The sequence below is a fragment of the Pseudophryne corroboree genome, chromosome 12, assembly GCF_028390025.1.
Source record: "Pseudophryne corroboree isolate aPseCor3 chromosome 12, aPseCor3.hap2, whole genome shotgun sequence".
Lineage (NCBI taxonomy): Eukaryota > Metazoa > Chordata > Amphibia > Anura > Myobatrachidae > Pseudophryne > Pseudophryne corroboree.
The window spans coordinates 163982287-164003831 of record NC_086455.1 but is presented as its reverse complement, the minus strand read 5'-3'; the positions used below and the strand labels follow the sequence as shown (position 1 = coordinate 164003831).

At 46.3% G+C, this 21545-nt stretch overlaps 2 protein-coding genes across 2 annotated transcripts; both read left to right on the top strand.

Moving 5' to 3' along the window:
• Positions 1 to 2793: 2793 nt before the first annotated feature.
• Positions 2794 to 21430, top strand: RTRAF (RNA transcription, translation and transport factor). Its single transcript, XM_063948406.1, has 8 exons — positions 2794 to 2921; positions 7191 to 7315; positions 8053 to 8152; positions 17221 to 17295; positions 17483 to 17571; positions 18283 to 18351; positions 20452 to 20500; positions 21169 to 21430. Exons 1-8 carry the CDS (start codon positions 2861 to 2863, stop codon positions 21321 to 21323), a joined length of 723 nt encoding a protein of 240 aa, XP_063804476.1. The 5' UTR covers positions 2794 to 2860; the 3' UTR covers positions 21324 to 21430.
• On the top strand, positions 8159 to 17210 carry LOC134981181 (uncharacterized). Its single transcript, XM_063948405.1, has 2 exons — positions 8159 to 8758; positions 9243 to 17210. The coding sequence occupies exon 2, from the start codon at positions 11452 to 11454 to the stop codon at positions 13426 to 13428; it is 1977 nt and encodes a 658-aa protein (XP_063804475.1). The 5' UTR covers positions 8159 to 8758; positions 9243 to 11451; the 3' UTR covers positions 13429 to 17210.
• Positions 21431 to 21545: the final 115 nt, after the last annotated feature.

The window sequence follows — 21545 nt, the reverse complement described above, 5'->3', positions numbered from 1 at the left end:
CGGGGTTGGTTCTGTCTGTCAAAGCGTCTGGAGTTCTGATAGTTATGAGTGAATGCAGGTTTCTTTACATCAAAACACCCTGCAGCCTCTTTCTCATACAGATGTTTTTTTTTTTTAAATCTATCGTACTATCAGAAGTCCAGGAAGAGACGCTTTGCTTAACAGAAACTATGACAGAAGGTAGAAGGTTGTTAATGAAGGTGGAAATGAGTAAGCTTTCTGAGTTAAGCAAAGGTAAGCCAGCGTCATCTGTCCAGCAGTCCTTAAACCTTTTCCAAAACTCAGTAACAGACTATGAAGGTTTCTGTTTACAAGCTACAGCGACAGGCAAAGAAACACAGGCAAAGGAGCACGGGTTTTAAAGACTTCCTTCATATGTGTATAGCTGCGTCCTTTGCAAGCTTTGCGCAAATAAGATATACAGCCATCGAGGGTAATGGTGGGCTTGGGACAGTGTTTTACTATTATCTAAACTCTGGGTTACTGGTGCGTTAGGGATAGAGCTAGTGGACGCATTTTCTAGCAGTGGAGTTGGAGGCGATCCCATCTGGTGTGAAAGGGTTACTACTGCTAAGAGATCTGTGTCTTTAAGCGCAGGATATATTGGAATGTAAAGGGGGGGGCGAGAGGGTTTTCAAAGATTTACAGTTTCTCACTTCCTCCCTTCTGTGCTGTTGGGAACTGATATTTTTTAATCCTCCATATAGAAAGGGTAATTACTGCCTTCCCGTGGGAGTGGGTCCTGTCCTGCTTTCTCTGTCTACCCTGCTAAATTATCCACCCAGGGATCAATCAAATAATAATCAGAGGTAGAACTACGGGCCACGTATTCTTTACATGTCTCGGAGGGGGGTATACAGTTTTCTTACTCTGACCAGAGCCCATAGTAAAAACACAATTTCCAACAACTTTCTATGCATGCATCAGCTAACCAGTTAATTAGTTATTGACAATATCACAATATCATATGCATAGTACTTTAACAAGCAATCGATAGTAATAATCTGTACGTTTACTCACCACTCGTACAGGGACTTGGAAATGCAGCGTATTGTGATAGGAAGCAAGAAAGTTATAAGGGTATTCAACAGACGTGCACTTACCACCCGTCAAGCTGAATACATGAAACTTATACTCTAATATCTGTTATTAATAAGTAGACAATCAAATCGAGGTATAATCTACGTTATGTATAGACTCCCAGGTCTATTTTAAGTATCCCAGATACTAACGTCTCGTTATGTATAGACTCCCAGGTCTATTTTAAGTATCCCAGATACTAACGTCTTTGGAGAGTTGCGCTTGGACCCCCGGTCCCTTCTCAGACGTATCTTTAAGTCCCAGACATTAAAGATGTTTGGTCACGTGTTCCCAGAACACTGACACGGATTCAGCTTCAGTGTATGACCGCAATCCCGTATGGCAAAGACAGACAATAAATTCTCTATCTTACCATCCGGGGACGATCAACTGAATCGCGGACGGAGCCCCCACTTGAAAGGATTCCTCCTCTTTCTCTTAACCCTCGATGTGATAGCCTCTTAGACGTCCGTGAGTGTAAACCTTTTTTGCTACGAGTAACATGCACAACACAAGCAGTAAAGATTCACACTGTTTATTGTTGGTTTAACAAAAGTATATAAAAGAAAGGATTTAGGGCGTGTATATCCCAAGTCAATAACTAATTGGACAGAACGCAAAAGGGGCTAACATAACATGATTGGCTAGGAACTGCCGCAGTGGAAGGATATGCATATATGGGCAAGTTTGTACTTCAAATAGGAAAGTTATTCACACGGTATAAAAAAGATAACAGACAAGGACAGTAGCAAGAAATGTGCTGGAACATTAAGTTCTATAACACAAGCAATTCTATGACATTGAAGCAGAGACGAGCTTTAACCCTTTCAGTAACCATTGATGGTAAACACCCCGATGGCCATCCCTATCCGGGAGATCACCCAGAAATTTGAATCTTCCACACATTTAGAGAGCATAGGCAACTATAGCTCAAACAGGCCTGATTTTCCCAACAGAACCTACTTATCATTCTGACCACACAGTGACATTGACCATATATTATCAAGGATGGCATGCCATGCTGGGACTTGTATTCCATAAATCCCAAAAAGACCAGTGTAGCCTCAACCTGCTACCAAGCATAAGTTGCCGTAAGTAGCGGCCAGTTTCTCCTCGTGGAGAGGACCTTTCCCATAACCCCCTGGGTCCATGTCACAATCTATTTGGAATAGTAAAATGTGGCGAGCGAAGCCAGACATCGAGCCGCGAGGGTCCAATGCTGCATAGATAATTAAAAAAAAAACCCAAACGAACGGAGAACGAAGAAAACATTTAGGTGCTGTAAGGGCGGAAGTTCTCTCCTGCCCTCTCGTTTTGTCACTTCCAGGTCCTGAGCATGAAGGTAACATAGACGCAACCGTTGCCATATTTGTTTGGGGCACACTTAGGTAAATCAATCCATGATAGGTGAAACTGATTATAAAATCATATATTTTGCTGTATAAAGAACATTTTCGTAGTGATCTCGTCTATGTGAGTCTGAGGGTTATTTTAGTCAGAGTTCAGTCACTATGTCACAGATTGCTTTGCCCACAGTTAATATGGACGTTCAGTCAGTCATGCACTGAGCTGAACGGGGCGGGCACCTGGCGCGCTGTGTACGTCAGGAGGTAAAGTGCGGCTCCGTGAGAACGAAGCGCTGTGATTGGATAATGGAGAGCTCGCTCTCTAGCGGTGATTGGGCCGTTCTGCTGTCCCTGGGCTATGATTGGATCTGCCGTGCGGCTGCGCACTGGTCGGTGCCGACAGAGCAGCTGCAGGAGCCGGTGTGTGAGGCGCGATGTTCCGCAGGAAGTTGCAGGCCCTGGACTATCATAACCCGTCTGGCTTCAACTGTAAAGGTGAGCTGGCCCCAGGGGGAAGGGGGGCCATAGAGGCTATCAGAGCAGCGCCCCCTCCTGGCAACATGGTAGTGAGAAACGGGCACAGAGACTGGCATGGGTAGTAGGTGCCTCCTGCACCCGTCCTGGTGTATAGTGGCTGGCACCGCTGCTATACTGCGTATCCTGGCATATAATGGTATCCTGGCATATAATGGGTATCTGCTGCACCCTTCCTGGTGTATACTAGTTGGCACCGCTGCTATACTGCGTATCCTGGCATATAATGGTATCCTGGCATATAATGGGTACATGCTGCACCCTTCCTGGTGTATACTAGCTGGCATCACTGCTATACTGCGTATACTGGCATATAATGGTATACTGGCATATAATGGGTACATGCTGCACCCTTCCTGGTGTATACTAGCTGGCACCACTGCTATACTGCGTATCCTGGCATATAATGGTATCCTGGCATATAATGGGTACATGCTGCACCCTTCCTGGTGTATACTAGCTGGCACCACTGCTATACTGCGTATCCTGGCATATAATGGTATCCTGGCATATAATGGGTACATGCTGCACCCTTCCTGGTGTATACTAGCTGGCACCACTGCTATACTGCGTATACTGGCATATAATGGGTACATGCTGCACCCTTCCTGGTGTATACTAGCTGGCACTGCTGCTATACTGCGTATACTGGCATATAACCGATACCTGCTGCACCTGTCCTGGCATATACTAGTTGGCACCACTGTTGCCCTGCGTGTCCTGTCATATAGTTGGCACCTGCATCGTGTGTCCCAACCTTTAGTAGTTGGTGCCTGTCCTTGCATGTGGCACATGCAGTACTTTTCCAGCATCTAGTTGGCATCTGTACTGGCGTATAGTAGTTGGCACCGGTCTCGCCACTCCTACCGGAAAGTGAAATCTGAAAAGCCAGAGGCTGGAATGTCCCCAGCACCTGGATAGCCCTTAGAATGTAAGCTCTCACGAGCAGGGCCCTCTTCCCTCATGTGCTTATACTTTTCTTACTTTAATAATCTTCAACTGCCCAGATCCCGCAGTTTTTGGCCACCTGGAACTTATCTCTATGTTTACTGGTGTAGTTATGCTTAGTTGCCCTGTACTTGTCCTATATTGTCTTCATCTGTAAGTCACTGTTTTCCTGTTTTGACTATGTGCATATGTACTCTGTAATTGGGCGCTGCGGAACCCTTGTGGTGCCATATAAAGGATAATAATAATAAATAATAATAATAGCGATGACGGGCAATGATTTCCTTACTCAGTGACTGCATGAGGGTCTGTCGGGGCATATTGGCTGATAGGAGGTACAGTGGTGGGATGGTGCCACGTCTGTCCTACCGCCTTACCTCTTGTCACCGGTCATAGGAGGTGGAGGTGCCTTGGGGCAATGCTTCAGCTGTATTAAGGCGAGGCGTGCCTCTGCCATTATGTCTGTCCTGGTGTTCTATGTAAGCTGACTCTGAATCTGTGTGTATGAATGCCAAGTTCAAAGGTGTGTGTGTGTGGGCTCATGTGCATGTGTCACCATTGGGGGACCCCAGCTGTCACGCACAGATATGGGGCGCAGTGATTGGCCAGGAACTCCTTCGTTAAGTACCTGTCCCCCAGTCTGTGAAAACCATCTTGAAAGCTGAACACTGTCTGGCAGTCTGATGCAGAGCTGAAAGTATTCCTGTTAGCGGTGTGCAGTGTTGGACGGAAGGTTTCCTGACGTATCCATTGCATAGAGTATAGGCCAGTGGGAGTGCGGACTGATGGTGATTATCAAACTACGGGTACGGATAGGGGGCATATTCACAACTATGCACTTGGGGGGTAATTCAGAGTTGATCACATCAGCAAATTTGTTAGCAGTTGGGGAAAACTATGTGCACTGCAGGTGGGGCAGATATAACATGTGCAGAGAGAGTTAGATTTGGGTGGCTTATATTGTTTCTGTGCAGGGTAAATACCGGCTGCTTTATTTTTACACTGCAATTTAGATTGCAGATTGAACACACCCCACCCAAATCTAACTCTCTCTGCACATGTTACATCTGCCCCCCTGCAGTGCACATGGTTTTGCCCAACCGCTAACAAATTTGCTGCTGCGATCAACTCTGAATTAGGCCCTGGGTTCTGTGCGTGCAGTGTGGGAGCAATTACAGCTGATGTATATGGGACTGCACAGCCGTCCCTCAGTCGGTGGAGAAATATCTGAAGTCGTCCTTTCATTGATGCATTAGTCCCTTGAGTAGAGTTCTTTCCAGCCATGTGAAAATCATCCTGGTCATTCAGGTGCAGTCATGAAATGGTTAATGTGCGTCCGGTTCTGCCACGAAAGGATTACGCTTTGTGATTTGTGCTGTTAATATGTCGTCCTACACATCATCTTCATTAGACCTGGCACCTCCAGAATTCTGCTGTGTGCCCCCTGGCAGGAGACCTGGCACCTGTACCGCTGTGTGCCCCCTGGCAGGAGACCTGGCACCTGTACCGCTGTGTGCCCCCTGGCAGGAGGCCTGGCACCTGTACCGCTGTGTGCCCCCTGGCAGGAGGCCTGGCACCTGTACCGCTGTGTGCCCCCTGGCAGGAGGCCTGGCACCTGTACCGCTGTGTGCCCCCTGGCAGGAGGCCTGGCACCTGTACCGCTGTGTGCCCCCTGGCAGGAGGCCTGGCACCTGTACCGCTGTGTGCCCCCTGGCAGGAGGCCTGGCACCTGTACCGCTGTGTGCCCCCTGGCAGGAGGCCTGGCACCTGTACTGCTGTGTGCCCCCTGGCAGGAGGCCTGGCACCTGTACCGCTGTGTGCCCCCTGGCAGGAGGCCTGGCACCTGTACCGCTGTGTGCCCCCTGGCAGGAGGCCTGGCACCTGTACCGCTGTGTGCTCCCTGGCAGGAGACCTAGCACCTGTACAGCTAGTCTGTATTGATGGGTTATTCCATTACATGTAACGTACTGTACCTGATAGTCTTCATACAGAATGACATATAATGTGTTGCAGCGTATACTGTAGAACGATAGTGTGCGGTGCCAAATAATGTTGCATGACAAGTTAGTTTTTGTGGTGTAATCGTATGATATTGTCACACTAAATGTAGTATAACATACGTAACCACTCTGATGTACAGATGAAGCCACATTTATCTTGACGTTAATAGGATTAACTGAGACTGGCCAATCAGACTTAATCCCCTGCTGTAATGACTTAATCCCCTGCTGTATTGTTCTCTGTATTGTATTGCAGTTGAGAACAATAGCTGATGGGTTTATGCTAATAAATCATGTTGTGACTAGGCACAGAAAACTACTCAAGATAACTGTGGATACATCTATATTGTTCCTCCAGCTCGGCCTTCTTGTCTTTCATACAATTTTCCTTATGAAAATATAAGCCAGCTAATACTACCGCCAGCTGCCACAAGATGGCACTGTTGGGTCTGGAATAACACTAGGTCCCCAAAGTGGTAACCTGTGATTCCTAGCCGCTGTGTAGTGGAATATGGGTCATTAGGTCAACCATACTTATGTCGACAGTCATCAGATCGACCACTATTGGTCAACATGGAAAAAGGTCGACATAAGTTGTATTATTATTATTTTTTGTGTCGTTTTCTTCGTAAAGTGACAGGGAACCCCAATTAGTGCACAGTGTCCCCTTGCATGGCGAGCGAAGGCAAGGTGCCTCACTCTGCTACTGCTGCGCTCGGCACAGATTACCGTTCCCAATCATAGTCCACGTGGATCGTAAAGTATGAAAAGGTTCAAAAAATGAAGAAAAGAAGTGAAAAACTCGCATATTGACTTTTTTGTTTTTGTCGACCTAGTACATGTCGATATAGTGACCATGTCGACACAGTGCATGTTAACCAATATTGGCTGACCTAATGACCGTATCCCATGTAGTGCTACCAGTTTACACACAATGGGGGGGGGATTCAGTTGATTGAAAAGTCAGTTGGGTGACTGGTTTTTCCTTTCTAATAGGGAAAAAATAAAGACGCCTAACCGACTTTTCAAACATTTGAATTCCCCCCAGAGTGTTCAATCAGCCTGGTTTCTTCTTTGCATCATAAAGTACAGTGTGGGACTTGTTAGCTGGTGTCCTTCAGGTGGCGCTAGAAAACGGCAGTCTCACTACCTGTCAGCCCGAACCGCGTTGCCATTGGCTCTGGTGGTGGTATCTCGTGAATAGTGAAACCTCCGTATACAGTATTACACGACTCCTCCGCACAGACTCTACATGTTCTGCTTTTCTCACTGTCTTGTGCAGATGAAACAGAATTTCGAAACTTCATCGTTTGGTTAGAAGATCAGAAAATTAGACACTACAAAATTGAAGATCGGGGAAACTTAAGAAATATACATAGTACTGAATGGACTAAACAGTATGAAAAGGTAATTATTATTATTATTTATTTCTCTGCATATGATCTGTTACGGTCAGAAGACATGGAAGAAAAGTGGAAAAATAAAAATGTCTTTCTAGCCTTGTAATAACCATTGCTGTGATCCGTTGTTCCCGACCTGCCTGGTGAGGTGTCCGGGGGTCGCGGTACTGGCTGCACTACTCCTGCCATGTAGGTAATGGGGAAGGGGCATTCGCCACGGATCCGTGTTATCGGGACATCAGCCACTGGTAGGAGGGGGGGGGGGGGTTACAGATGGACCAATGGGACAAAGAGATAAAGACTGGGACAGGCAGGCATAGACACACGCATGCAAAACTGTAGAGGGACACATGGGGGGTGGGGGTGTTGGCAGGAAGGGCAGTAGACATGAGTTATGAGTTTTAGAAACCTTCCTTGACTCTACTATCTGCGCAATAGCAGCACAAGAGGTGGCAATATGCGCACCTGGTTCAGCCCAGCACCTCGTCTCTGTAAATATGCCTCCATCACCTGTCTCCCCCGCAGCACCGATGCGCACAGCCAGCTGCCGCTGACTGCTTCTCCTTCATAGGACGGTCAGTGAATGAGAAACTTTCAGTCTATGATCACCAGTGTCTGTGGGGCCCCACAACAGTCCGGGCCTGGTACAGCGGTACCGCCTGTACCCCCTCCCCTGATACTGGTCCTGCCCGTTGTGAATAGATTCTCCTTATTTACTTGTTTCTATGTTTTTCTTCTTTCCAGTATTTGAAAGATGTGACGTGTCCCTTCACAGTACCGGAGCGTCAGGAAGCTATAGACTGGCTCCTGGGGCTGGCGGTGCGTCTGGAGTATGGCGATAACGGTAATTATTTCTTCTGTCTATAAATAGATGACGCAGGTGACGTTTCCATCATGAATGGTAGTGTTCCTCTAATGTATAAATGTTTCAGCCTCTCTGTGCCGTCATGTAACTATTTTTTTACTGTGCGATACCTGTGCTCTGTAGCCATGTGTTTATATCAATAGGGCCAGGATGTTGATATAGTTGTATCCAGGGAACATGCATTTCTTTTTCATCCACTAGGGGTCACTGGAGTACTCTTGGGATATGGACGGTTTCCGTAGGAACAGGGCACTGAATATTTAAATTTAGAACACTCCACCCCTCCATATCCCCGAGTACCTCAGTGTTTTTTCTATGCTCGAAGTAGCAACAGGTCGTTTGTGGCTGGGTCCACAATTCTTTTGACTAAATTCTTTTAATTTTTTTTTTTTTTCTTTTTTCACATCCCTTTCCCCCTTCCAAAAGGCAGGGTCAGGGATAGTGCAAGCTGCTGATAGCAGCAGTGGCGTGTCGGTCCTCACTGAATGAGCTCCCTCACAGCCACACACAGATCCTCCTGCACAGGCTGGCCGGCGCTTGTACAGAAGCCCCGTCGGAGCCTCATCACAAGCTGCAGGAGTGAAGGTATGTGAACGGGGCGGTCAGCTCCCGCTGCCGCCCCGAGGTGTGGGGACATTGTTACTGGGATCCCTCTGCAGACGACCGCCGCTGGCTCCGGCCGCTGCTCCGGCCGCTCACGCTGCTCCGGCCCCCACCGCTGTACTCCCGCTGCTCACAATGCTCGATACCCGGCTCCCGCTGCTCACAGCGCTTCACGATCCCCGCTCTCTGTCTCTCGGTCACTGGGGAGAGGAGGCGGCCCCACATGCTGCGCTGCCCGCCGCTCTGCATCTGAAAGATGCAGGGGGGAGAGGGGGCATTACCTCGCGGAGATAGATAACAGAGGGGGCAATAGTAACAGAGGGGGCAATACAGCGGCATAAGATGAACCTGCAGCAACAGCAGATGCTAGGCTGCAGGGGTATTTACATAACTGCACTGTGATTATATGTGAGAGCATGGGCAGCCATTTTAACCATGCTTCCTGTGTCTTCCTCTGTGATTCCAGAACGTTCCAGTACTACGTCTCTACTCCACCGGAGGCGCAGGGGTGTTAGTGGGAATTTGGGATCACATTTCATAGTACTGGCCACGTGTACTGCACTGGGCCAGGTAGGTAGGTAGGTCTGTCTGTCTGTCTGTCTGTCTGTCTGTCTGTCTGTCTGTCTGTCTGTCTGTCTGTCTGTCTGTCTGTCTGTCTGTCTGTCTGTCGTGTGGAGGAGGAAACAGGCGGCACTCCAAGGACTTGTATAACAAACTTGTATTCAAAACATGGTGAAAAAAACAAAGCAAAACAAAGGTACAGGTATCTTACAACGTTTCAAGGCATGGCAGCCTTTTCATCAGGTAAGTGACCCTGGTGCTGTGAAAGAAAAGAAAAACGAACCAAACTAAACCCAGAAACACTCACCTTTTAAATAGCATGCAGGAGGAAGGCAAGCTGTTCCCGGCGTCTGTGATCAGGACTTCCTGGTGAGTCACGTGAGAGGCTCTGTGATGACGTGTGTGTTGCCTAGCAACGTGTCCGTGATTAGACAGGCGCCGGGAAAGCCTGTCAGAGAAATGTAAACAAAGTGATAAGGCATGTGAAATACATGCAGTGAAGCTGTGAACGGAACTTGTGAAAGTGAAAGCAATATAGTGACTGAGAGATAAGTTTAAAAGATGTTTAAAAAGACAATATTCAAAAAGCTGTACAGCAAATAACATGCAGTTTTATAGTTACCAATGAAGGCACATGTTATATGGGCATATGAGCATTTTAACTGTATATCCCATGCAGGGAAAAATAATTATTATTTAAATTGTAATCTTTAAATTTTGATATTGACTTGGGCACTAAGCCCTGGCTGACGTATGTCACTCAAGAGGTGCAGGAGAACAGGAAGTCCTTGGAGTGCCGCCTGTTTCCTCCTCCACACAACACCTGAGCCACAGGTGGGAAGGGACTGTTTGTCTGCATTATCTTTTGGAGGGCACCCAGGCGTTATTCTACTTATCAGAGTGCCGGATATTTCTTTTTTATATATATATATATATATAATCACCTTAGTACTATTTTACTGAGTCGTGCAAGTGTCTGTTTTTTGTGTATTGTATTGTCTGTCGCCATAATGAGTAAGGCACCAGCAAAAACTAAAAAGCATCACTGCAAAGTCTGTAGCAGTGTGTTACCGGATGGATCTACCACATGTACAGTATGTTTTGTGGATTCGGTTCAGAATACAATTTCTGCTCCGGTTTTAAAGCCAATTTCTTCCCCGAACCCTCCTTGGGAAATGCTAGCCAATGTACTGGCTGGGTTGCAATCAGAATTGACCGCCGCTCGACAGGAGCGGGAAACGGCAAGATCTGAGTCTAGGGTGAGACCGCCAGAACTACCGGAGGCGTCTCAGCCTTGCGAAAGGTCCAAATCCATTTTGGGTAGACGGGATAAATTTCATGTCTTATGATTTACCAGTTTCTGCTATGTTGCATTCTGACAATTCCATGCCAGACCTCACGGCACAAGATGAGGGTGAGGAGGGCGAAGTGGAGTCAGACAGTGAGGATTTTAACAGCTCAGGCATTGATAATCTCATCAGAGCGGTGCGTCAGTCTCTGAAGTTTACAGAAACTGAGGAGCCTCTCAAATGATCGGGTCGTCTTTACTAAACGACAAAGAACTCCAATAAGTTTTCCTGTGACGGAGTCTCTTAATAAGATGTTAGTAGAAACACGACAGGCTCCAGATAAACGGTTTTCTATACCTCGCAGATTTAAGTCTAGTTACCCGTTTCCAGACTCTGTGACATGTACATGGGAGAATCCACCAATAGTTGATTCGTCAGTGTCGAAGCTTACAAAGAAATTAACCATACCAGTGCCAGCGGCTACTACGCTTAAAGACCCTTCAGATCGCAAGATAGAAACTATGCTAAAGTCCATGTGTGTAGCAGCAGGAGTGCTGCTGAGACCTGGCTTGGTTGGTATCTGGGTCACTAAGGCGCTCATAGTATGGATAACAGAACTTAAGTCTGCCTTACATGACGAACACCTTATACTTCTTGCTGATCAAATGTGTGAGGCTTTGGAGTATCTCTGTACAGCTTCTACTGACGTCTGTCAGCTCACTTCTCGTATTTCATCGTCGCTAGTTACGGCACGACGAGCACTCTGGCTGCGTGCTTGGCAAGCGGAGGCAGAGGTCAAACGAGGTATAGAGGCGTTACCTTACGATGGCAAGAAGTTGTTTGGTCCTGAATTGGACGCATGGATTGCTGAGGCTACGGGAGGAAAGTCGGTTTTCTTACCATTGCCTCCACCGGTACCAAGAAGGAGGTACTCTGGACCTTCGTTCAAATCCTTTAGACCTCAGTCCTTTCGAGGACGTGGCAGAGGAACAGCCACGCCTGGTGGACGTGGTTTCCAACAAACCAACACAAGTCGTCAGGACGCTAAGGTTACCGACAAGCCAGTGGCATGACGGGCTACCAGCCCATCTCGGTTCTCCGATTGTGGGAGCACGCCTTCAGACGTTCCAGTTGGCGTGGTTGCAGACATCCGCGGATAGGTGGATCCGCAATTTAGTGTTAAAAGGTTACAAAATAGAGTTCGACTGTCTTCCGCCACTGCGGTTTTTCAAGACAGGATTGCCTCTGTCGGACGACAAGAGGGCGGTTCTGCAAATTGCCATTCAGTCCCTACTGGATTCAGCAGTTTTGATTCCGGTCCCTGTACATCCACAGGGTCAGGGTTATTATTCCAGTCTGTTTGTGGTACCGAAGCCGGATGGCTCAGTCAGACCAATATTGAACTTAAAGGGTCTCAATCGGTACGTAACTTACTACAGATTCAAGATGGAATCTCTGCGTTCCGTGATTGCGGGTTTAGAGCCAAAGGAATTCATGATTGCGCTAGATCTCAAGGATGCGTACTTACACATTCCGATTTGGCAGCCTCATCAGAGATTCTTGCGGTTTGCAATACGCCAGAACCATTACCAGTTTCAGGCTCTACCGTTTGGCCTATCGTCAGCGCCTCGGGTGTTCACCAAAGTGATGTCTGTGATGATAGCTCATCTCGGATCCCTGGGAGTAACAATAGTTCCGTATTTAGACGATCTGCTCATCAAAGCCCCGTCTCAACAGATGCTTCTCCAACATGCGCTGCTAACGTACAATGTACTGGTTCACCACGGTTGGATTGTCAACTTCAAGAAATCACATCTAATTCCGTCTCAACGCCTTCAATTCCTAGGAATGATTTTCGATACGGTCAATCAAAGAATTTACCTACCACAACAGAAAGTACAGATTCTACGCCATCTGGTACAATTAGTGCTCAAGCCACGCACAGTGTCGGTACATTTGTGCATTCGCCTCTTAGGCACAATGGTGGCAGCTTTCGAAGCGCTTCAGTTCGGAAGATTTCACTCGCGTCCTTTTCAACTGGATGTGCTCGCACAGTGGTCGGGCTCGCATCTGCAGATTCACCACAGGGTGAGGTTGTCGCCAAGGGCAAGGGTGTCTGCTCTGGTGGCTCAAGGAACACAATTTAACCGCAGGGAGACTGTTCGGCGGCTGGAATTGGATAATTCTAACGACGGACGCCAGTCTCAGAGGTTGGGGAGCTGTAGTTCAAAATTGTCAGCTCCAGGGTCTCTGGGCGGATCACGAAAGATTGCGGTCTATAAATGTCCTGGAACTCCGCGCAATTTACAATGCGCTACGACAAGCAGTGCACATGCTTCGGTCTCACACTGTCCAGGTGCAGTCAGACAATGTGACAGCGGTCGCATACATCAACAAACAAGGAGGAACAAGAAGCCGCATGGCAATGCGGGAAGTAGCTTGAATCCTCAATTGGGCGGAATACCACCAGGTGATATTGTCGGCAGTGTTCATTCCGGGAGTGGACAACTGGGAAGCGGATTATCTCAGTCGTCGGGATTTTCATCCAGGAGAATGGGCATTAAATCCAGAAGTGTTTCACATGTTGGTTCAGCGGTGGGGTTATCCTCAGGTGGACCTGATGGCGTCTCGACACAATCACCAAACGCTCCAGTATGTGTCCAGAACGAGGGATCCAAAGGCAGTGGCGGTGGATGCTCTCACCGTCGCGTGGCTGTACAGCCTTGTGAATCTGTTTCCACCGTTTCCGTTGCTCCCTCTGGTGCTAAAACGGATCAAAAGAGTCTGTCACAGTCATACTAGTGGCGCCTCATTGGCCTCGGAGAGCTTGGTTCTCGGATCTCCGCGGACTACTCGCAGACGATCCTTGGCCGCTCCCTCTACGTCCGGACTTGTTACAACAGGGTCCGTTCCTTTACCCCGATTTAGCGCGGCTGCGTTTGACGGGGTGGCTGTTGAGACCGCCCTCTTAAGAAGAGAGGGCATTCCAGAATCGGTTATACCAACCATGTTACGAGCTAGGAAGCCAGTTACGGCAGCTCATTATTACAGAATTTGGCGTGCCTATATAGGTTGGTGTGAAACTCGGAAGTTTCCGACATCATCTTTCAAGTTATCCTGTCTTTTGTTATTTCTACAGACGGGGTTAGATGGAGGACTGCGTTTATCTACACTAAAGGTGCAGGTATCTGCGTTGTCAATTTACTTTCAAAGACGATTGGCTCTATTGCCGTCGGTACACACTTTTCTGCAGGGTGTCCTCAGAGTACAGCCTCCATTAATTCCACCTACAGCGCCATGGGACTTGAATCTGGTTTTAGATTTCTTACAGTCTTCATATTTTGAACCCTTACAGCAAGTGGATATAAAGTTTCTCACTTGGAAAACAATTTTTCTGCTAGCCTTAGCTTCGGCAAGGCGTGTTTCAGATTTGGGTGCCTTGTCATGCAAGCCACCGTATTTGGTGTTTCATGATGACAGAGCGGAACTTCGGACGAATCCCGCTTTCTTACCAAAAGTAGTGTCCTCTTTTCACATCAATCAACCAATAGTAGTTCCTGTGTTAACAGCACATTCTGGAACTCTGGATGTAGTACGCGCATTACGCGTTTATGTATCCCGAACGTCTTCAGTTCGTAAGACGGATACGTTGTTTGTTCTCTATGATGCTGCCAAGATGGGTTGGCCAGCGTCTAAACAAACCTTATCCAGATGGATAAAACTGACCATACGTCAGGCTTATCTTCATGCTAGGTTACAGCCGCCTACATCAGTAACAGCTCATTCCACACGTTCTGTGGGAACTTCATGGGCAGCTGGTCGGGGAGCTTCTACGACGCAGCTTTGCCGTGCGGCTACATGGTCTTCAGTGCACACGTTTGTGCGCTTTTACAAGTTTGATACGTTTGCGGCATCAGCATCTAGCTTTGGCCGCCTAGTGTTACAGGTGCCAAACAGCTCTACCGCCCACGGGGGAAGCTTTGGTACGTCCCAAGAGTACTCCAGTGACCCCTAGTGGATGAAAAAGAAAAAAAGATTTTGGTACTTACCAGGTAAATCCTTTTCTTTGAATCCATAGGGGGCACTGGACGCCCACCCAGAGCAGTTTTACCTGGTTTGTGGTAAGTTCAGAGGATCTTATGGTAACACACTCTCACCGACTGGTTCAAATTTATCAAGTGATGGTTATGGTGTCAACTGTTTAGTTGTCTGTACCGTTATGGGTCAACTTTGTTGTTGTCCGTTATGTTATATGTAATACTCCATTGTCAACCTCTCTATAGTTCCTGTTCGGCTCAGTAAAAAACACTGAGGTACTCGGGGATATGGAGGGGTGGAGTGTTCTAAATTTAAATATTCAGTGCCCTGTTCCTACGGAAACCGTCCATATCCCAAGAGTACTCCAGTGCCCCCTATGGATTCAAAGAAAAGGATTTACCTGGTAAGTACCAAAATCCTATTTTTTGTGTACATTGTACTTGTCAGTTATTCACTGAGTGCAGGTTAGTGCCTTTGGGATTTATAATTTGTACTATATTCATGAGCGTTTAATACTGCTCCGAGGGTGTTTTTGGTTAGACTGTGTCTCGCCACACCGGACTTCTGGCTTCTGTTTTGTGGAGTGTATGTGAAGTCTAATATGACTCAGGAGCAGCTTCTGTTCTCAGTGGGTGCAGTATTTGGTCCTGAACTGGAGAGGAGCATTGTACAAGCTACAAGTTAGTCCTCCTCCTCCTTCGTCCTCTGTCCTCAAGGCACTTACAGCATCTTCCCTTTGATGGAGTGAAGGTAACTCACTGGGAGAATGTTTTCATAAATCCATTTTACGGATTGGCCGCCGTGTGAATAGCAGTCAGGGGGCGTTTGTGGGCGGTAACGAGGGAGTGGCGACTAAACGCAGCCGCGTCCCGACTGTCTTGGGAGGTCCGCCACAGCCTGAGAGTGCAATCCCGTACGCAGACTCGGTGGCAACGGCGGCCTTTCTAAGTGAGCGTAGGGTTACATAGAACTTCGGTAGTCGCCTGACCAGCGTCCAAGTGCTGCGTCTTGGATTTGCAAAGCCTTTGGTTAGCGTCTCAATACAAAACCTGGCAGGTGTGACAATTACATACTTGTCACACAGTCCCTGTGTAAACGTTCGCAACAGTGGTGAATTAACGCACATATCTGAATCGGGCCCCAGAGACCATAATTCCGGGGGTCTCTTCATTCATTGGATGTGGTGAGGTCTTATGCTCGGAGGAGGAGAGCGCTCTACTAGATGAAGACTTCCTTGGTTCTCTGACGTGTCAGACTTCTATGGGGACAGGGAGTCTCTTCCGAGAGCCTACATGCACATTCTACCGGATCAGTGGGCGGCTCGGGGCATCGGCTGGGGAGCTCTGATGACTTATACACAGACTAGATTATACTTGTGTTTGCCGCAACGGATGCCATTTTGGGAAGGAAGGACGTTTTCTGAGTCCCGTACTTTATGCTTGCTCCCCTTTGTGTGTGATCCTCGTTTTTCCAGTTATGTGGTGCTATGTTGCTTTTCCTTCTATATCCCTGTGCCTGCATGACCTCCAGTACATTTGCCAGACATGTTTAAAGGGCCCACACTCCTAGATACATACTATATCCCAGTAGGCTCAGAGAACAGAATATACAGGGTATGTTACATTAGCAGGGTAGATTGTGACGTTTAAGCTATACATATAAAATCATAAGGGTTGTCTGTAAATAGCAATTTGTTTGGAATAATATACTTGTAGGGACTGTTAATGACCTAGGAAGACAAATTTTTATTTTTTTTGTCTGTTTGTTCCGGCATCACGCAAAAACTACTGGATGAGTTTGGATCTCCTTTCGCTGTTTAGCTTAGTGACCTAGAAAGAAACTGTATGTATGTTGTCGAACAAGGAGAGGAGCAACCAGAGGAATAACCAAACGCTTGATACTCTGCGCGGCCAATGTGCAGGCGCCTCAAGTCCAAAATGACCATGTACATAAATATACTGTGTATATACACATATATTGCTCACCCTGAAAAATGTTCAGGGCTGCAGGCATAGATCTCGGGACCAGCTGCTTCTCCCATAGGCAGCTTTATGTGGCTTGCTCACGTGTTCGTAGCCCCAAGGATCTGTTTGTGTTATTCCCTGAAGGAAAAACTGCCAATATTGTTTACAAAGAAACTTTGGGATCTATTCAAGAAGAGTCGGAAACTGCCGTCTTGTCGGAAAGATGGCAGTTTTCAGCTGATTTAGGTCTGATGGTGTTCCGACCTATTCAATAGGGGCAGTTTTTTTCCGACAAGTCGGGATTTTTTGACTTGTCGGAAAACACGTGGATCGGCGGAATAGCCAACAATCTGCGTGCTTCTGTCAGAAACTGGGCCAGATCTGACAATCTCAATCCGACTTTAAAAAAAGTGGGACTTTAACTACTACTAAAAAAGTAGGACTGGTGGGACTTTTACTAAGGCTATTAAAGTAGGACTGGTGTATGACTAATTCTTATAAATCCCGGTAAGAAGGCGATTTCCATTAAGCTGTATAGTTTTGGATTTATAAAATTTCACTGCAAAAACAAGTAACTATTTTCCTTTTTCAGCTGCTAAATACCAGAATGTGAAGCCGCTCAACGCTGATGTCACGAAGAACGCGGAACCGCTGATAAACCTGGATGGTAGGGGTCATAGAGCAGTAACTACATGTGACAATGCTTCTGTAGAGAACCCATGTCATACATATATCGCTCTCCTCTCATCTAGCGCTTTGTATTCTGGACCTGTAAAGCAGAATATATAAATCTTGTACATTGTATATTTAGTTTTGGGCTGTGACACGTACATTTTCCTTATTACTCTTTGTAGTGAGCAATCCCGATTTCAAAGTTGGTGTGATGGCCTTGGCAAACCTCCTGCAGATCCAGAGACATGACAACTACCTGGTGATGATCAAAGTAAGACCTGCTCCCTTCTGCTGCTCCCCAGGGTTTGCACCCACTAGAGCCCCTTATAAGGATATTACAAGTCACAGAGGTGTTTTGTGGCTGAGTGCACTGAATCGCACAATGTGTCCTATCATTTTAAGTAACCGGTGGGGCATATGATCTTCCTTTTATAATGCATAATTAAATAAATCAAGTGTTATTAATATTCACTGTACAATATATAGAAGTGCCAGTATTTATACTATCGTATATCTAGGAACCTATTGTATGTTGTACCTCTGATGTCACTAGGTCCTAGATTAGATGCATTTTTGAGATGAGCAGCTCTCCCTGTCAAATTCAGATCTGAAAATGGCGTAAAATGTAAATTTTGGAAAATGGCTGATTCTCGTGCTTTGGATCACACCTAGATGAAATGCGATCCAAATCATGCGTGATCCAGTCTTACTGGGAAAATGTTTTGCCTCATCTTCAGATCTAAATTTGCTTGTGAGGAACATAGTCCAGTCCAAACTGCTCGTCCTGCTTTGGCGCAGCCCTCAGAATGGCCGCCTCTGCCAGGAAGTATGCAAGCACTAACAAAGGTTAAAGTGCGCAGCCTTCACTCTAAAAGATGCAGAATGAACACTAAATGCGACATTTAAAAAATAGTTTTATTCATGTGTGTACTAAACAAATGCAGACTCTACAGTCGAACAGATTGTCACATTTCATACACAGGCAATACGAATTCTCATCCAGGAACGATTGTCACCAGAAGCTGTGGCTAAAGCGAACAGCACAAAAGAGGTGAGTTCCCTGAAGTGACCCTCTCGCTGGTTTGTCATTCAGGTGTCTGACTGTAGACAGCCAAAATAGCATACTGCATTTCCTAAATGGTAATATTATTGCACAGCGAGACAGACGCTGCTCAGTAGAGACTCTCGGGCCTCTGTAGCAGCGGTCTCTCTGGGTGGAGGAAACACAAGAACCATAGTGTAAAAGTGGTCATTTTGCAGGGTGGTATCAGTCAGCAGATCCAGCCTATGGGGGTAATTCCAAGTTGATCGCAGCAGGATTTTTGTTAGCAATTGGGCAAAACCATGTGCAGTGCAGGGGAGGCAGATGTAACATGTGCAGAGAGAGTTAGATTTGGGTGTGGTGTGTTCAATCTGCCATCTAATTTGCAGTGTAAAAATAAAGCAGCCAGTATTTACCCTGCACAGAAACAAAATAACTAGTGATGAGCGAGGTTCGGTTTTACTCGGTTCTCAAAACGGCATCTTATTGGCTATCCAAAACACGTGACATCCATGAGCCAATAAGATGCCGTTTTGAGAACCGAGTAAAACCGAATCCGCTCATCACTAAAAATAACCCACCCAAATCTAACTGTTTCTGCACGTTATATCTGCCTCCCCTGCAGTGCACATGGTTTTGCCCAATTGCTATCAAAAATCCTGCTGCGATCAACTTGGAATTACCCCCTATGTACTAAGCCTCTGAGAGATAAAATACCAGCCATGTTACAGGCTGTTTGAAAAAGGACAGGAGCTGGTTGGTATTTTATCTCTCTCCAATACTTAGTACATAGCTCTTAATGTCTTATATACTGTGCCGTGCTGAGTAAGCAAAGCAACTCATTCATTCCACACAACTGGGTTACAGACGGCAACTTCTTACATCACCATGTACAAAACTGTCCTTACAGTTCAGGTTTTAAGGATATCCCGGGGGAGGGGCTCTAGGCTGCACACCCTAGCTGCTTGTAATGAGAAGCGCTAACTTGCCGAGATTTATAGTACTCCATATAGAAACAGGATGCAGGTGCACTATGCAACCATTATTACTAAAAATGTAAAAGGGGAAAAAAAAAGATGATATATATTATTATTATTATTATATTTTTTTTTTTATATATTTTTTTATTACAATTAAATGTCATCATATAAACAGTTAGCATAAGTTTGCCCAAACATTCTAGGGGTTGATGTTGGGGCGCAGAACACCACCAAACCGCCCAGCCAAAAAAAATTCCACGTCAGACAAATTAAAGATGGCAGTGAAGTTACACTTTTCTATTTAATTGTAATATATATTTTAATTTTGATTAGTAATGTTTGCATACTGCGTACTTAGTCATTAAGGATATCCATGCTTCAGCACAGGTGACTTAATTAGTACCTCATTCAATTTACTTTAACTGCCTGGTGTCAAAGGGGGAATTCAATGTTATCGCCTCCTATCTCCTGTCTAAAGTGACGGAAGACCACAGCGGCTGATATACAAATGTCCCGTTTTTCGCACTCGTAGTAGTTGTGTGTAAACCCAACAGAACTATTGGGCGCAATGTGAAAAGTCCCGTTTGGGGCGCCCAAACGGGTCACTTTTTGTGCATTTCAGCCCGCCACCCCGGGGGTAGCGAGCTGCAATGCTGATGTTGCTGCCAACTGGCGTGACATTTGAATAGCTGCCAGCGGGTGCGAATGCAGACTGCAAAATTTGAATATTGCCCATAGATGAGAAACTTTAACCTGGACTGCAATAGCGGAGTTTGTGAAACTCTGCTTTATAGTAAAGCATCTGTTTTATATCATCTGTGGAGATTCCGTGACTGAATCTGTTTAGCTTTGTCTGGATTCCACCATTCCCAGTGGTGGTTTGTTAGAGATCTGGAAATGTTCTCCGAGCTATTGACCCCTGCCCTGATGTTCTAGGAGATTGTTCTTTGCTCCTCTGTATTCTATCAGGCTTGTTTACACCTACCTGATTGGTTCCTGGCAGGCATGAGATGTAGGAAGTACTATAGACAAGTGAAAAGTGCCTGCGTGCGCTATACCTCAGTGCGTTCCCAGTGACCTACATAGGACTGGAGAAGTGTCCCTCATATAACACTGTTTTTCATTTTAGGGGCTCCCGGTTTCCCTGGATAAACACACACTTGGATTTGACACTGGAGGTAAGACTCCACAACTTGCATTATCTTTGCTGTGTGATAAGATGTCATTAATGATCCCTGCATAAGAACAGACGCAGCTATCGATGGCAGACTCAGGCGTTACAATGGCGGTCTGCTTTTGTAGGTGACTGTTTGCATAAAAGCTGCCAAAATATATAGGTCGGTATTCAGTTAGCCCGTTTTTTCACCCGGTAAAAAAAGTCTGCTATTGCAATTTTTGACTGACTGTTCATTAGCGGGCTATTCAATTTAAGCTTGTTTTTGGGAGAAAAATGTCCCTTTTATCGTGCGATAACACGAGCTCTGGGTAAGTATCCGTACCCATGGGTTATTGCAGCACTGCTTATTGGGGATTGCTTCACATGCCCAAAATAATCCACGATACGTACCAGGCTAAATTGAATTGCCCCCGGTGAATCAATACTACAGAAAATTACAGCAGTTGATTTCAATACTGCCCATAGTCTTGTTACCCTGGGATATGGCAGAAAGCTGGAGATTACTGCATTCAGGGTAGAGGGAAGACTGATGTCCTGTCCCAGGACAGTGCGTGTGAAACCTTATCCTGCTCTCGTACATTATTAGGCAGCTTTTGTCAAGGCTGTTTTGCAGTGTGCTAAGCCAAAGTTGCAGGAGTCCCACTGACCTTTCCCATGTGTATCTATTAGATGCGGTTTTAAATGATGCTGCCCGGATCCTCCGATTACTTCACGTTGAAGAACTCCGAGAACTTCAGACTAAGATTAATGAAGCTATTGTAGCTGTTCAGGCAATTATTGCAGATCCGAAGACCGACCACAGACTGGGAAAGGTGGGGAGATGAGAACAAATGTTGGTTTCGTCCACACCTGTTCTATAAGCAGCCTGGCATGCAGTGTTCCCATTCTGTATAAATGTGATAAGGTAAAATAAACTCCTCCTGGGATAAAATCCTGCAGCAGCTTTTGTTTTGTGGTCAAATATCTGTTACAAGCTAGAAAAAAAATACTGCAGGGGTAAGACACCTGTTGGGGTGGGAAGGGGATGACCTAAAAATCCATAGTGT